Raw genomic sequence first — 16,832 nt, forward strand, 5'->3', positions numbered from 1 at the left:
AAAAAGATTGACTCTTAGTAGAGCGTCGCCCTGTAGACAGCTGATCGACGCGCCGCTTCCGCCCTCAAAAAGACAACTTGAAGTTTAGTGCGCGTCTATCAGCTGTCTGCAGCACCGCGCAGTGATACGAACCAACAGAAAAGTAGTGCCGGCGGTAATGGCGTCTGACTTTTTTCAGAAAAGGAGTTTAGTGATGCAAATGTATCACTCTTTTGAACACTAATTGTTTTTAGAAGAAAAACGCTTTATTTCCGTGACCCAAGTCAACTTGCCGGACTACTGTCGTCTCGACCAACACCGGACCGGAACTCGTGTCACAGAACGCTGTTCGGGGGAAGTCAGTGATGATTGTTAGGGACGAGCGCGCATGACGTCGTTACGACAGATTGAGTGACGGGATCGAGAACCAATCGTTAAGATGATAGCCAAAGATCCTTGAATACATCTTTAATAATGTGTCCCCAACTATAAAAAAATAAAAATAAAAATTAAAGTCTGAGAGGCAACGTCCAAAATGTTGGTCAACGTTTATTTGAAGAGCTAGCAAAAAGAATCCACACAGTCGTCATCACACATTGACAAAACAAAATAAATATTCACCATCACTTTGTTCAACATATTTGTGCACTTCAATATTCTCAGCAAGGTACTCCCAACACATGTATAGTTGTCAAAATCATAAAAACAAGCACCAATAAATAAATGAAGTCATTAGTAAATTATTTCAAAACTTTCATATACAAAATGCTTGCATTTACTGTAAAAAGTTTGCAGTATTTTAAATAAATAACTTTATAAAACAATTCATAGTTGATATCTTAAAATATTTCCTTTGTTCATCAGTGCAGAGGAAAAGTGTTTCCCTTCTCATGTTTACTTGAGATTGTCTTTTTTTTTTCTTCTTCTTCCAAATCTTCTCAAGTAACACGTTAAAAAATAAACAGTGAATAAATAAGTACCGTAGTTAAAGGCCCTGTAAAGTGAATTCAGTGATTTGTTTCAAAATCCGTTACACATACTTGAAGTTCATTGATGGAAGTGGGCAAAAACTCGTACTCAATTGCCATCAAAGCTGTCGCGTTCCTGTTTTGTTTGTTTTTGGCTCATTTCTACCACTACAGCCTGCAGTTCGTTAGCTAGCATCCGTATAGTTAATGGACATCGAACATCAACACCCAAAACAATGTTTTGAGAGCTGAGACAAGATTTTGAAGCCTCACTTTGACTCGTGATTTGTCAGGCTCGCTAACGACACCCTCATTTGGCGCGTCAAATTTAAAAGGCGTTTTCATTTCCACTTTACAGGGACTTGAATAAATCATAGTCGACAAACATGAATAAATATTCCATAATGAACCCAACATTTGCAAATGACAAATATAGTTACACAGCAATAGTACCGATGAATATAGAAAAGACAAGTCCAGCCAGCAAGTGGAACGTTACTATGATCTTACGGAATACTACTAACATTATAGAGCGGTCGTATGGGATATGTTGTGCTACGCGCCTCGATGACGTCACCGTAGCAGTTTGACTGCAGTGCGCCGTCATCCTCTCGCGTCTTCCCGCTCTCATTCTCAGTCCTAAAGCAACATGCAAACAGGAAAAGTAGACACGAGGACAAAGAAATATACAAAGAACAGATGGCAATGTTCCACATGAGAAGATTCCTTCACAAACGCTATCTGGGGAACGTCGGCTTGATTGTGGGATCCCTCACACCTCGATTCCCTTCACCGCCTGGTTGATGGACTCGAGCAGTGCCCGGTTCTCGGGGTTCTGGTAGCAGTCCTTATTGGTGAACATGTGAGTGAGGGTCTCCACGTAGCTGTCCAAGTTCTGCTCCGACAACGGCTCCTGCTGAAGGTAGACGGTGGAACTTTGGGTTTTTTTTTCTTCCTAATGTTCAAATCATTTTATTTTTTTTTGTAAATATTTCCTCATTTTGAATTTGGCGCCTGCAACACATTTTAAAATTTGTGACGGGGCATGTTTACTTACATCCACTGATCTCTATCTGCATATAGATGCATATTTTGTTAGTTATAATTCTTTAATAAATAAAAAAAAAATATATATATATATATACAAGTTTCCTCCTGTAAACATCATTACGCACATAATTTATAGATGCATTTAAGGCAAGTTGTTTTTGTTGACGTTTGTGAAGCTCACCATGGTCGGCAGTCGGATGTTGGCCAGGCTGCGGATGAGAGCCTGACTCAGGCCCGACAACTCCACAAACAAGGCCTCGTTTGTCTCTTCAATTTGCTTGTTCTCTTCCTCCATGTTCTTCAGGTTCTTCTCCATGGACGAGATCTACAACACGGACAACTGGCAAGTAAGTCAGCAGGAATCGTTTTTGGGCCATTATCGTAGTGCACAACGAGGTTTTGGCTGCGTCTTGACTCATGGAGCCATTTTCAGCAGTGAAAAGTTCAGATTTGGTCCATAACTTCATTATTATTTACCTTTCAAAACGATTTTTTTCCCCACTTGCTGTCGACTGAAGATGACATCACCTGTGCTGAGGAAGCACCGGTCGGTAATAACCAATCATGGCTCAGTTTGCTGACCAAACCCAGAAAACAGCTGAGCAATGATTGGCTGTGATGTCATCATCAGTCGACAGCAAGTCGAAAATGTGTTTTTGAAGTTGAAAAATAATGAAGTTAACACATGAATGATAGAGCAAATATTGACTTTTTACTGCTGCAAATGGCTCAATGAGGTTTCTGTAGACTTCTTGAGTTCATTTTGTTACCTCATCGATGAAGATCTAGTGAGCGAACCTGTCGCAGAAGAAGCCATGCAAAATGTTTTACAAGATGTCCTTGGAATCATGAATAAATCCGATTTTCTCCAAACTTTATTCTTTTCCCTTTGGTAAATGAAATTTAGGAAATTGTTCCAAATTCCACCCAGACCTTGTTACTCGTCTTATCGAACGATTTTGTGTCATCTGTCGGTTGGCTCTGATGTCACTTAAGTTGTTTTTTGGCCCTTTGTAGCGCTCACCATTTTTGGGATGTCAATCGCAGCTGATATTCGTCAAGTAATCAATTGAATGTCTGTTACTTCTTCAGGCCGTTCATTCCAAATGGTTGTCTTGAGCTCTCAGCTTCACGATTGCTTATATATGTTGGTTATGAGAAGTTGTAAAAGCAATTTTGACAGCGAGCGTGGAAATGGAGCTCTATTTGTCCTTTGAATAATTCTACATGTGAGCTGTTGTTCTAAAATTTCTCCTATTTTCAAACACCGACAAAATCCCTCACCTGAGTGTGCAGGTTCACCACGTCGGCCTCCATCTCCGAATTGGACTCGTTCAGATCGTTAATCTCCTCATTGAGTTGCTTGATATCCTCGTCATTATCCAGAACTTGGTCCAAGAAACAATACGTCAGCGCGGCGCAAAAACACATCCGTAGTTATTTGTTATTATTCCTTACCATCGCTAGCTCTGAATTTGGCAGTGATGTACTCATCTCCAGGGAACTTGGCTTTCTTCTTACTCGTAAGTGCTCGGGGACAACCTGACAAACTAGGAAGAAGCGTGCGACGGATGGCGTCAAGCGGCCGTGCTCGAAATAGCTCGTCTCTTGTCAAAAGCGAGGAGACGCAAACCTGCGGTGTGTCAAAAAGGTGCCGTTGGCGTGACCGGAGCCGTCGCAGCCGGGCGTTGGACAGGTGGGGCCCTCGCTCTTGAAAGTCTTCCAGGAGAAGGGCGTGCCGTTAACAAGCCCCTCCTTCTGCCGGCGCGCCGCCAGCGGGCAGCCGTAAGCGCTGCGGTGGGTGGCGTACTTCCCGCTGATGTGCCCGAGACTGTCACAGCCGGGGACGGGACACCTTGACACACAAGATACCACCAGAGTTGGGATTTCGCAAACGCCGCTGTGCTTGCTTCCGATATTACGCACGTTCTATTTTGATAGATTTTTTTGCTGAATCCAGCGCCATCAACATTCAATAACACAAACAAAAACAAAAGGTTGTCATGTCATTGCCAATTTGCCATGACTACTCTTGCCAACGGCGGTCTCGGGTTGTCTTCGCCGTTGTCACCTCAACAAGTCGGAATCGTCTTTGTCGTCCTTGGTGGGATTGGATTTGACTCCGCCTTTCTTGGCTCTGGGGCACCCAGACAGGCTGGCAGAGAGGAGCACAAAGACGTTAGCTGATGAAGCGTCCAGAAACGGCACAGATGAACAACATCGGATACCTTCGATGCGACGCATAGTTTCCTGTGATATGGCCTGATCCGTCACAGCCGGGAGTCGGACACCTAAAAGGATGTTGACAGACCGTCGCACGTTTATGCTTTTCACCATCCATTTCCTCCAAACGAGCATTCAACTGACTGGGCCATCAAAATCGATGCAACGTGGAAACTACTCATTACGTTAACGAAGCGTTAAGAGAAGACGATGAAGTTGTGAGGCAAAAGACAGCACACATACTTCAGTTCAGCTGTGTGGGCAGCCATGAGCGTCCGTAGTGATTTATCTGCAAGAGGACAGCCTGACAGACTGGAAGATTAGAGAGAATCCATCAGAAAACATGCCGAGAGGAGGATTTGAATGGAAACGGAATGAAGCAACAAGACAGCCAGGCAAGACGAGAGAAACCGTTTTCTCGTTTGCGTCTCAGCAACGTTGTCTTCGCTATCATGCGAATCGCGTCAACTTTGGCCTTTCGACGGGACACTGACTTGACATTTTCAACAAAACACTTGAAGTTGCTCTCGGGTCGGCGTCGCTCCGGCTTACCTCCGATGTGACGCGTAGTTGCCGGTGATGTGTCCGCTGCCATCGCAGCCCGGCGTGGGACATCTACAGTGTCGAGGAGGGACGCAACTTGTCAGTTGTCACAACAAAAACTGTCAAATGTTCCTTTTGAAAGTTACACTTCACAATTGGCAACTTGTGAGGAGCCCCCAAAAAAAGAGAATGAGGGAAAATCCTTCACATTTACAAGTGTAAAAGTTCAAAAGTAGTAATTTAAATGGAATCATCAAATCTAACGTTCTCATGAACTTACAACCTTATTCTTCTAAAGTGTCGATCGTTTTCTTTTCAGTGCGGCCAAAATATTTCACCAAAAATATATTTTTCAATACAGAAGTGTTTGGTGAATGTGCATTGGAAACGGAACCCACATCATTTGCTAGACTTTTACGAAGGTGGGAGTACCCGGAGAAACTCCACACAATCACAGGGAGAACAGCAACCTCAATTTGTACATCTCTATTTTGTGTTATTTGACGCTCTTGCTCTGACTAAAAAAAACAAACAATATATACAGTATGTTAAAAGAGCATTTTTTTTTTAAATTTTTTTTCACTTAACAGCAGCTCAAGTAATCATTTGGACGACGACGTTTGACTTTTACTGGAGTCAAGTTATTTTAAAGTGCAGTATCGATACTCTTGAGTGGAATCTTTGGCACGACTTCATTCGTGACTAAAGCGAATTTGGCAAATTTGGGTGATCTCCTGTGCTGTCAAAACAGCGCACAGAAAAAGAAAAGTGTGTCAATCTTATTTGAGACAGATGTGGCACTTACACAAGAATCTCCTTTTTGCTGTCTTTGGGCTGAAACTTGACCTTGACGCTGCTGGTAGTAACTTCCCCAGGGTACTTCCTCTCCTCCAGGTTCTCCAGGTTCTCCAGGTTCTCCTGGTCCTCGTCCTCAACATCAGAGGAGGTGTATGAGGTCGCCGTGTAATCCACCTGATGACAAATTGGTCACACAAAATGATCCACTGGACAAACTTCATGATGATTTCTTTGTACCTCCTCATGGCCTTCCTCCTTCACTCCACTCGTGACTTTGGTGAAGTCGAGTGGCCCCTCCCACTCGGGCTGAGCGTGGCCCTGAGACAGCACAGCGATGGTGTGTTGCGACGACGACGACGACGAGGATGACGACGGCTCCGGAGACCGCACGCTCTCTCGCTTGTTTTTTTTGATGCTGAGGTCCAAGGTGCCGTTCTCATCCACTTGGATATCCGGCTCCTACAACGTTCCAATCACGGGAGAGAAATTGCCATAGAGGAGACGAGCTGTGGGCGAACGGCTCGGAATCCGGCGTACCTCGGCGCAAGGCTCCCTGGGATTGGCGCTGAGGCTCTCCGGGCGCTCCCAACAGCGAGTGGACAGGTTGAGGATGGCCGTCGCCGCCATATGAGCTGCCTCGGCGTCTTGACTGCACTCGTACTCGTTGGAGGACAAAGTACTGTTGGAAATGCCTCCTGAGCCGGTCCCGCTCGGGGACGAGGATTTTGCTGCGTGGGCGAGAGGTGGGGCAGAAGTTGACTTCAACATTCCAAGTGAGTTGGAACGACGCGTAATCATGAAAAGAGAAGAAACGAGACAAACGCAGCTGTGCTGTGAGCGAGATGACAGCACGCCGCCGCCGTCTGTGATCTCCATGTGAGAGTGGCCGGCAGCGTGACGCATCACAGCGATCTGATTGGGCGCTTTCAGATGATGTCACTGCCAATTTTCTCTTTTCATCTTTATGTTAGATCTTAGCTGCTTTCAAGTAGCTTTTAGGAAAGACATCTTTTACAAAACGGATTCTCAGCGTTCCCGCAGTCACTTCAGACAAGATTACAAACGAGGGCACGGTAAGTAAATGCTAATTATTATACGTTCAAAAATTTATGTACAGTATCTGTGTGGTCTCACAAATGTTCATTCAAGGACACAAATTTCAGATTTCTACGACGTGGTTTGAGTTACCCAAATGAAAAGTTGTTGTCCTGCGTGGCCTCATTACAATATTTGTGGAAGCAAAAATAATCAACACGTTGCATTTTTGTTGTCAACACACATGCTAATAAATAGGGAAGTTCAATAACTCGTTTTCTCAGATGGATACTCAAATACCGAGACCACAACTACATAAAAAATTCATTTGAAAGATCTATATGGACCGTTCTACCGAATCGGTTCACATATATATATATATATATATATATAATTTCTGATTCAAGGCAGCCTGGGAGTAGATTTATTCTGAAATGGGACACTGCACGCCAAAAACAACATAAGTAGGCCCTGTGCCTATTCTAAAAATAGCTCACCAATGATAGGAATGCTGCAGAAGAAAACGTATTTGAAAACATATTCACAGTCTTGCAGATGTGTGTGTATGTATAGAAATAGTTCTGCACGTTGATAAGTATTTGTTTCCCCCTTTTGTTAAATCATTGTAGATAATCATGAAAAATGGTGAACGTGTCATTGTCTTAATATGTCATTTGAGCAAATTATTCATTCAAGAATGTGTCAAACTGGTCGCTTCGGTTTCAAAACGGCTGATGATGCCTGATGTGCACTTTGACCTTTCACCCTTCAAGTAATGCTCCTAAAACGGACGTCATGGTTTTGGAAGTGTGGCACGTTGTGACGTGTGACTTACATTTGAAGGCTTTGGGTGATGTTTCCGTGTTCGTCGTCTTTGGAACAAGCATACGCTTTCCAAACACCTGCACGTCAAAGCTTGCATAGTCAAAAGACACCTTGGAATATTTCTCCAACTCTTTGGCCAGGTTTGCTCGTGGCGTGGTGGTGACCGCGTTGGGCCCATAACTGCCATACTGAGGGATCTCCAGCTGTTTGACAAAACACATCGGCCTAGGAGGGAAAAAAGCAGTGACGAATCATCGCATCGTAGCAAATACGATGGGCTGAGTCGAAAGATGTCTGACCTGAGCACCCTGTCTGAGTTGGGCGTGGCTTCGCTGACTGCAGCCTGGAGATGGACCTGCTTGTCCTGGTTTTTGTTTATCTTCGCTGCTGCGGCGATAGGGCAGCCAGACAGACTGACGATTGGAATACAAATGTCAGAAATGCAAAGCTAAAACGGGATTGATAGCACAACGATGTGCTTCCCCAGAGAGAGCTCAATACTCGACTCCGGAGGATTGATTGAAGCCTGCGCTCAGGAAGATAACGATACATTTTGATATGGATGAATGCAAAGCCATGACTTTGTTTGTTCCCACACGGAGATTCGAACCTTGATGGATTTGAGTCTTTTAGCAGTAATTGGTCTCTCAGAGCCTGAAGAAAAACTTGAATAGCAAGGCAGCTTTCTTTACATAGTGCATTTCATACACAGGGTAACTCGCTTCACATAATTAATGGTCTGCAATTCAGTAGTTTATGCTTGAAAGTAGTGTTGTTCCGATACCGTTTTTTTTGGACCCCGATACCGATTCCGATAGCCTACCCAGCTTTGCAGTATCGGCCGATACCATACCGATACTTGAAGTTTTTTTCCCCCTCAACATGAAAAAGCTGTCCTGCCATTGGTTCAGGGCATTCAAGGGCCAATAGGATATCTTAGCTCGGCATGCAATGAACATGTCACATATAGGGCTGCCAAGATTAGTCGACTAGTCGTGACTACGTCGACGACCAAAAGCGTCGACGACTAATTTAAATAGTCGACTAGTCAGTTTTACATAATATATCTCAGCCTTATATTTGTTTTCTCTTCCAAAACTGCCTCAACCGCTCGTTTGACTGCCTGCTCTTACTAGACGCACATGCGCAGTAGCATTAAATCCGGGTCAGACGTGACGTCAGCACCAGCTGTACACAGTATGCTCTCATGGCTAGCCGACATCGGACTTAGGAGGTTTGGGAACACGAAAGCGAATAATGTTCAATATCAAATATGCAAGACAGACCTTGCGCCTCACGGCAGAGACGGAAACGCCTTTTGTCGAATCCTTCTGACGGCGACGGACACTCATCTCAGCCACTGTAAGTTACTTGGATGGTTAGCGTAGCTAAGTGCTAACGTGGACGTTCATTTAGCACACACTGTGTGATAAAACGTGCCCACGGTGGTTACAGCTTTTAAGTCCTCTTCTCCTGCCCGCGGACCTCTTAACTGATGGTATGGCGACTGAGCAAGCAGACTCTCGTTTTCGTTGTTTCACACAAACTTTTATTTTCGCACTCCTCAACGACAGACGGTGCGCATCCGCTCTCCTTCGATTTCCCAAACAACATCGCCCTCCTGCGCCAAAGTGCGGCACTACAGCACTTAGGCCTGTAACAGCCATTTTATGGCTGAATAGTAAATGTGGCAACGATGTCTTCACGCTACGTTACAGTTACTTGCTTGTCAGCCCCTTAAAAATATTGGCCAAAGTCGTCAAAATGATAATAATAATAAAAAAAAAATGCTGGCACCTTTGCTAAAATTGGCTACATCCTTAGTTAAACAGATTTTATGTATATATAATTATATCTCTGAAATGAAAATAAACACATAATCAGAATGTGTTTCAGTTTTTGGGGTTTTCTGAGGAAAAATAAGAGTCGAAAAAAGACTTTGGGCAATTATTTAAGGAGGCTGACGATCCGATCCGATTAGTCGACTAATCGCGACTACTGTTGGTGATTAGTCGACTAGCAAAATAGTCGTTTGTGGCAGCCCTAGTCACATATCAGTGAATGTCGTGCACGAGCAAGACACAAGATGCTGCATCCAAAATCCGATATCAGCTTTGGAATTATTGGTATCGACATGTTACTTGTGAGTAGCCACCAATACCGATACCACTGTTTGAATGCAGTATCGGTATCGGAACAACACTACTTAAAAGCACAAACAACTCATAAACATGATCACACAAAATGGAAATGAGTTTTTCTTTATGGTGTGGCATACACCATTGTGAAGGATCCCATTAATTGAAGACATTGTGAATAATGTATAGCAGGGGTGGCCAAGTTAGGTCCTCGGGAGCCCCAATCCAGCCTGTTTTCCATGTTTCTCTCCACTAACACACCTGATTCATGATCAGGATCTATATCAGGCTTCTGCAAAGCTTGCTGATGAGCTGATGATTAGATTCATCTGGCCTAAAGGAGGGAGACACGGAAAACAGGCTGGATAGGGAGGACCAACTCGAGGACCCAACTTGGCCACCCCTGATGTATATATAGTATGTATTAGTAGTCATATGATGTTAGAGTTAAGCATATGTCAATAAAATAGCCATCATAAGTAAAAGCATATATGAGGCATGTCAAAAAGGTTCCTGGACTAATATCACAATTTCAATTCCTAACTACAAATGTTGCCTTCACTTGTCAACAACTCAAGTGGCGAGTTGTGGTGACGTGGACACGATAGTCGTCCATTGCTGGAGCTCTCCATGCAAGCCGCCGCCGCCGCCGCCGAGACTTCCTGTCCAACCCAAGACTCACTTAGGACCGCCCCCTCATTTCAATAACATTTCGTGCTGACGGGGCGTCTGCAGCGTCAAATAAATACATGAGCGGTTTTATTGATTGATTGACATATTTTTTTTAATCTCGTATTTATTTTTACTTGTATATAAATATTGTATTTAATTTCCAAATTCAATTTTTTTTCCAACGCCTTTCTTTATCATTCATTCCTTGTTAATTTTGGCAGTTTTGCTCCTCCGTACTTTTGTGATTGTGACGCTCCTCCTTCAACTTTTGGGACACGCTCGCTCCTTCAATGATCCCCTTCCAAGACACGAAAGCAGCTCTTAGCTCGCATGCGCAACCGCAGTTGTCCAGTGAGCGCATGCATGCATGCAAGTGTGTGTGTCCATGATTAACCTGCGGTGCGTGTTGCGGTTACTGTTGACATGGCCTTGGCCTGTGCAGCCAGGCGTGGGACACTTCAAGACGTTCTCATACATGGCCAGGACTACAGATACACAGCAGATACAAACGGTTGACATTGGAAAGCTCAAATTGTTAACAGCAAGAAACACAACAGACAGTAGTGGCGGATTTAGCAAAGTTAGTAGTATTAGTTTCAGTAGTAGTACTTTTAGCTGCGGCTTTAATCGAGGAAACGAAGAATACTGAAATAATGGCATCCAAAATGTACACACAAAACGTCCTCTCTGAATACGTTTGTCTACTGGAAGGCGCTTTACAATCGGCTGCAAGTTTTATACAAGTGGAGTCAGACTTAAGTTGATGTTCTTACTCTCTGGAGGAATTCTATCCTTGTGAGGACAGCCGGATAGACTTCGATGATGAGGGTACAGTCCAGTCACGTGACCTGTGCCGTCACACCCAGGGGTGGGACACTTCACTTCCTTCTTTTCTGAACAAAGTAAGGAGGGATTCATTAGATCATTACATCTATCTATCTATCTGTCTGTCTGTCTGTCTGTCTGTCTATCTGTCTGTCTGTCTGTCTGTCTGTCTGTCTGTCTATCTATCTATCTATCTATCTATCTATCTATCTATCTATCTATCTATCTATCACTCACTCACTCCTGTTCAAATGGCCGGTTTTTGAAAACTGCACAATTAATTTGACCTCTAACCTGTCAACAACTGAATAAATGGCTTGGATATGAAAGGTAGAAAAGAACATGTGAGATCGTGTGAAACCGAGATGTGGCAGTGTACAAAATGAAAAGTAACCAATCACATTCAAATTCATGTTAAATGAGAGTTAGAACACACCTGCCACCATTTAAAATGCCTAAATTTAAAGCTAAATCGTGTTCAGGTATTCTAGTAAGTTTTTCCTGACATTCATTTGCGTTATAGCAGACGATAGAACATTTTTTTGTTGTGAAAAAAAATACCATGCACGTTTTAGTAAAATGGGAAGAACCCCACGTCCAAAACATGTCAACTCAGGAAAGTCCGGATTTGGATTTGTGCCCACAACCTCTGCACTGCAAATGTGCTAACCAGCTTGATGCAAATAAAACTCCTCACCAAAATTAGCGAAGCTGCTTTGGGGCTGTTTTTCTTCAGCTGGAACTCGAGCCTTCGAATTTGAAATAGTTGCAAATGGAAGTCAGCGTCAGCACATCTTCAGGCTTCCGGTCAAACAAAATCAATGGCAGGAAAAGACGACTTGAACGTTTGAAATGCATCAGAAGCACTTTACACGGCGGCTGACTTGCGTTTAACATGAGTTGGAATGTGATTGGTTGATCTGCAGCACAGCCACATGGCCAGTTATAAAAGGGTGTGCGCACCCGTTGCTTTGATTTCAGTTGCGCATCGAGTAAACGTGAAGGCGACAAACAGAGGCTACCTTTGCTGTAATGGGCGTTGCGTCGGACCGCCGCTTCCGTGCTTTTGCCGGAGTACGATTGGTAGTCTTGGGAGCTCTGTGCTTCCGGATCCTCCTTCCCTTCGCCAGCCTTCAAGGCGATGGCCTGCTCCAGCAGCCCCAGATTGCCTCGAGTCATATCCCAGTTCTCGGAATCGTCGGTGATCCCGGAGCCGTCCGAGATGCAGTCGCGCTCATCGATATCGTCCTCGTCCTCGTCGTCGTCCTCCTCCTCAGAGCGCACCTCGATCACCACTGTGGTCGGAGACGCTTTGCTGGAGCAACGGTCCTCCTCCTCCTCTTTTCCTGCTTCATCCCGATGCTTGGCCTCTTCCCTCTGGTGCTGCGCTTCGTATGCTTCTTCCTCAGTCGTGGCCTTTTCTTCCTCAAGAGACTCCTGAGATCCTTGACTGCGTGGACTCATCGAGTAAGGGGTATCGATCTCTTGGACCTTCTCCTCTTCTTCCTCCTCCGTCTTTCTCTGCTCCTGCGTTGACTCATTGACTTGATGATGGATGTAATGTCCGCTCGAGTACTGGTGGTCAGAGTTTTCCTGGTTTAACGTCTGTCTTTCCCTGTCCCCGACAAAACCATTTGCGTTTTCAATCTGCTCTTCTGCTTCCTCCTCCTCCTCATATTGTGTATGTTCAATATCAGTTCTCTCAAAGACTCTTTGAGGGCGCTCTGCTGTCTCTTGCTTGTCTTCAGTTTGCTCTTGTTGGTCATCCGATAGTTGTTCTCTTGGCAATTTGTCATCGCTGCCGGTTTCCACAGCCACAACTTCATTCTCAACCTCCAAGGTGATGTTCTCCTCATCCTTAGTTGGAGCACAAACCACCGTTTCCGTTTCTGCTACCACCGTGTCTTCTTCTGTCAACGGGCAGCCATTTTCTGTGAATGAGAAGCGTATGTTTTGATCATGTTGAACAAAGCAGTCAGTTTGCTTCGACTCACTTTTGATTGACTCTGGTCTGCTGTTAGAATTTTTCTCCTCGTTAAGGTCGTCTTTCTGGTCTTTCTCTTCCTCGTCATTGTGGATGGATAAGTGGTCTTCTGCCTCCATTAAGTTGGACTGACCCTTCTTCTTGGGGGAAGACTGGTTCTCCTCAGCTTCTGCCTCCTCCAGCTTTCTCTTCTTCACCGTTGGACATCCCAGTGCACTAAGACAAGACTCACAATGATCAATTCTCTGCCTCGGACACTACTTGCAGTCCTACCTTCGATGTCTTGAGTATCTTCCACTGACATGACCTTTGCCATCACACCCGGGGGTTGGACAACTGCTGCTGACAAACAACCAAACCGTAGCAGATCATCAAGTATTCATTCATGAATCTGTCGAGCAATGAGATGACTTACGTCAGCTCATGCTTCATGTCATGTCCTGAGAGTTCTGACAAAGCTGGAAAAGAAAACGAAACGCTCATTTCTCATTTGACTGACGTGCGATGCATCCAAAAAAAAAGAAACGTTTGTACTAACCTCGAATGCCTTTGGAGCGGGTTCGTGTTCGTGTCTCTGTCGTGTCTTGGCTCATCTGGCCAATGGAAGGAAAAATGTCATTTCAAGTACACGCGTGTTACATTCGCATGCAGTTGAACCCACCGAAGATGTCAGGTCATCAAACACAAGAAGCCCATTCCCAGATCCAAAGCAACAACTCCTTTACCACAAGCCACACATCGGAACCATGCCAAAGCGCCCTTGAGCAAGACACTGAAACCCCAGTTGCTCCTGATGCTGTCATGAGGAGGAGAATGAGGAGGCAGTTCTGTGAGCACCTCGAGGTAGAAAAATGCTATTCAAATCACATCTTTTCTGACATGGTTTTATGTCCACAACAAGTTATTTGATCAAATGAGTCCTTTTCAATTCTCATCATCAGACTGAACATGTTTGCACGAGTCTAGGAAATGACTGTCCACCCTGCCATTATGGGGTATCTGTTCCTTTAAGAGCCCCTCTGATGCTTCCAATGACATCATGAGCAACATTTTGCTTTTCTTCATTGGAAGTTGAACCCGCTGTGGACAGTTGCAGGATAAATGATATACACTTATGTTTTGTCATCTTCATGATGCGTGTAGTTAATAGAGATGTCCACTTTGTCATATCAATTGATATAAAAAGCTTTTGTGAAGTTCTAGATATATTTGTAAGCTTACATTTGCACATTTTGTTGTTTGCACAAACAGTGTCTGCTTGCTGTTGATAGATCCATCCATTGTCTTGACCGCTTATTCCTTACAAGGGGGGTGCTGGAGCCTATCTCAGCTGGCTTTGGGCAGCAGGCAGGGTCCACCCTGAACCAATCGCAGGGCACACAGAGACAAACAAGCAACCATCCGCACTCACGAGCACACCGACGGGACAATTTGCATGTCTTTGGAATGTGGGAGGAGACCGGAGTACCCGGAGAAGACCCACGCGGGCACGGGGAGAACATGCAAACTCGAACCGGCGTCCTGGTGTTGATCGATTATTCTAAAAAAGGGCTTTGAGCCTTACCAATATTCATTTCTAACGGCACTATTGGGTTAATCATTGAAAAAGTTTCAAAGCCAACTCACGATGATGCTGACTCAAAAGACAAACTAGAATGTATAAAACATCAACTGAGGACTGTATGCTGGTTATTGCACCAGAACATAGCAAAGCTGATAGCAAGCAAATACAGTAGCATCCCAAAGTAATTGGACACATTGTACTGTAATAGTAATCAATCCAAAAAAAAAAAAAAAAAGCAGCATCCAATATTTAAGAATCAAATTGGTGGTGTAATTGTAACTGTTAATCACATCAGAACCACCCCAAAAAATGATCAAGATATTTAAGAATAGCAAACAAAATGCTTAACTGCGGCTACACAGATTTGTGATGGCGCTATAGCGCCACCTAGCCCCTTTGTGGCGGCGTCGCTGACTCGGATGAATTTCATGCAGCCACTGTGAGTTGAGTTCAATTCCCACTAAGTGAGGGTGTGAAAATGAGTGTGAATGTGAACGCTTGTTTCTCGATGTACCACGTGACTGTCTGGCAAGCAGTCCAGGCTGCAGTCCGCCTTTTTGCCAAAGTCAGCTGGGATAGGTTCCAGCTTCCCGGAAAATGAATTGATGGATTTTAGAACGAGTGTTTTAGGCTGACAAAAGGAAGAAAAAAAGCTTCACAAGCTCGACTACAATTTGGACTTTTAGCTTTTGGACAATTATTACGCACATTGACACCCAAGGCGGTTGTGGGTGGTTCAACACCCACACTTTCCCTGGCGAAAGGGTTCTACACCCACCACACTACTTTTTCCTCAACTCGAGCCGTACAAACATCCCACACACTTTTGCCTAGCATGTTTCACCTCTAAATAATGTAGGCCTATTTGGAAAAAGAAAAAGTCGGCGACGTCATTTTGAAGAATATCTCAGCATCCCAGTACACATTTTTTTTTTTTTAAGAACATCAGCATCCACCAAGTATGTCGAAAAGCAAAAGTGCTCGACTCTGCATTCACAAGATTGAATTTCGAGTGGAGTGCTTCTTGAATAGATGGTCGGAACGTGTAAAACAGGACTCGTGAAAAGCAGACATTTTTAGACAGTCAAGAGCTGAAAAAAAAAAAAAAAAAAAGTGACTTAGCAGTGAGGGAGCTACATTATTTTCAAGTACTACTACAACAACAACAACAAGGTTTCCCACTCAGTCACAATCCAAATGTGACTTTGGCCGATGGAAATTGATCAGCCACAAACAGGCCCGTCACCAGCGCGAGCGATTTCCTGTTGTTCTTACGCAGGAGAGGGAGAGAAAAAAAAAGAAAAAAAAAGCCCAAACCATAGCGGACCGACGCGCTCCGTGACAAACTATTAACCGGATGGCTTTTGGCAAGTAGTCGCCATTGTTCGCGCTGCATAAACATCAGCGGCAGTAAATGTCGTTGGAAAAGCATCCTTGAGAGCAAACGCAAATGATTCGCCACTCGCGTTGAAAAGTGGGCCGACAGACACCACGTACGTCGTCCGAGAAGCCGAACCGGGCCTTCGGAAAGCCAGCCAAATAGTGCGCTTCGTGCCTCGTCTTTGTCCGAGAGAAATAAAGCCTTACCTTAGGTTCAGACTAATGCCCTCCCCTCCCCCTCCACGTCGACATCGCCAGCTTGGAATGGAGCGCTCGGCTCGAGCGTATCTTTAGTGCTTGGCCTTCATCCTTCGGCCAGGCCGGCAGGAAAAGACCCGATCAGCCGGACCAACTCAGCACCTTGGAGAGGAAAACACTTGGGGGGTGGACGGTCGAGTTCAACCTTCAGTACCATGGACAGAAACCCGCCTGCAACGCCACCCTGCGAGCACGCGAGGGAACTGCAGCCCAATTTCAACCTCATGACACGTTACAGGATCAGCGGGGTTGAGAATGAATGGATGATGGTCGGATAAATGACACGTGAACACAGGAAAAAGGAAAAAACATTTGACGCCATAGTGTTACTGCCCAATCGATATAAAACGTACAAATATTTTAAAACTCTTATAACAAGGCAACATAAAATGTGGGTACTTGAGTCTGTTGCAGCCCAAAACAAAATGATCCTTCCTGATGTTTTTTTTCCCCCTTTTGGCACATCAAACGACCAAACCAAATGAACTATTAGATATCAAGTCACGAAAATACAAATAAAATGGTACATTAATTCAAATCATTAGACCTCTGTACCATAGCATACTTTCATGTGCCGTACATGCAACGTT

General features: G+C 44.4%; 1 protein-coding gene across 1 annotated transcript; it reads right to left on the bottom strand.

Annotated features, from left to right (window-relative positions):
• Positions 1 to 508: 508 nt before the first annotated feature.
• On the bottom strand, positions 509 to 16,181 carry myt1a (myelin transcription factor 1a). Its single transcript, XM_077511849.1, is given in 22 exon segments — positions 509 to 1,586; positions 1,726 to 1,863; positions 2,179 to 2,322; positions 3,282 to 3,385; positions 3,456 to 3,547; positions 3,631 to 3,852; positions 4,069 to 4,199; positions 4,201 to 4,288; positions 4,464 to 4,532; positions 4,773 to 4,835; positions 5,569 to 5,735; positions 5,799 to 6,020; positions 6,099 to 6,289; positions 7,432 to 7,646; positions 7,721 to 7,834; positions 10,626 to 10,716; positions 11,005 to 11,124; positions 12,079 to 12,987; positions 13,051 to 13,256; positions 13,314 to 13,382; positions 13,456 to 13,498; positions 13,579 to 16,181. Coding segments are annotated over 22 exon segments (3,459 nt in total). The 5' UTR covers positions 13,634 to 16,181; the 3' UTR covers positions 509 to 1,580.
• Positions 16,182 to 16,832: the final 651 nt, after the last annotated feature.

Source organism: Festucalex cinctus, chromosome 2, assembly GCF_051991245.1.
Source record: "Festucalex cinctus isolate MCC-2025b chromosome 2, RoL_Fcin_1.0, whole genome shotgun sequence".
Classification (NCBI taxonomy): Eukaryota; Metazoa; Chordata; class Actinopteri; order Syngnathiformes; family Syngnathidae; genus Festucalex; species Festucalex cinctus.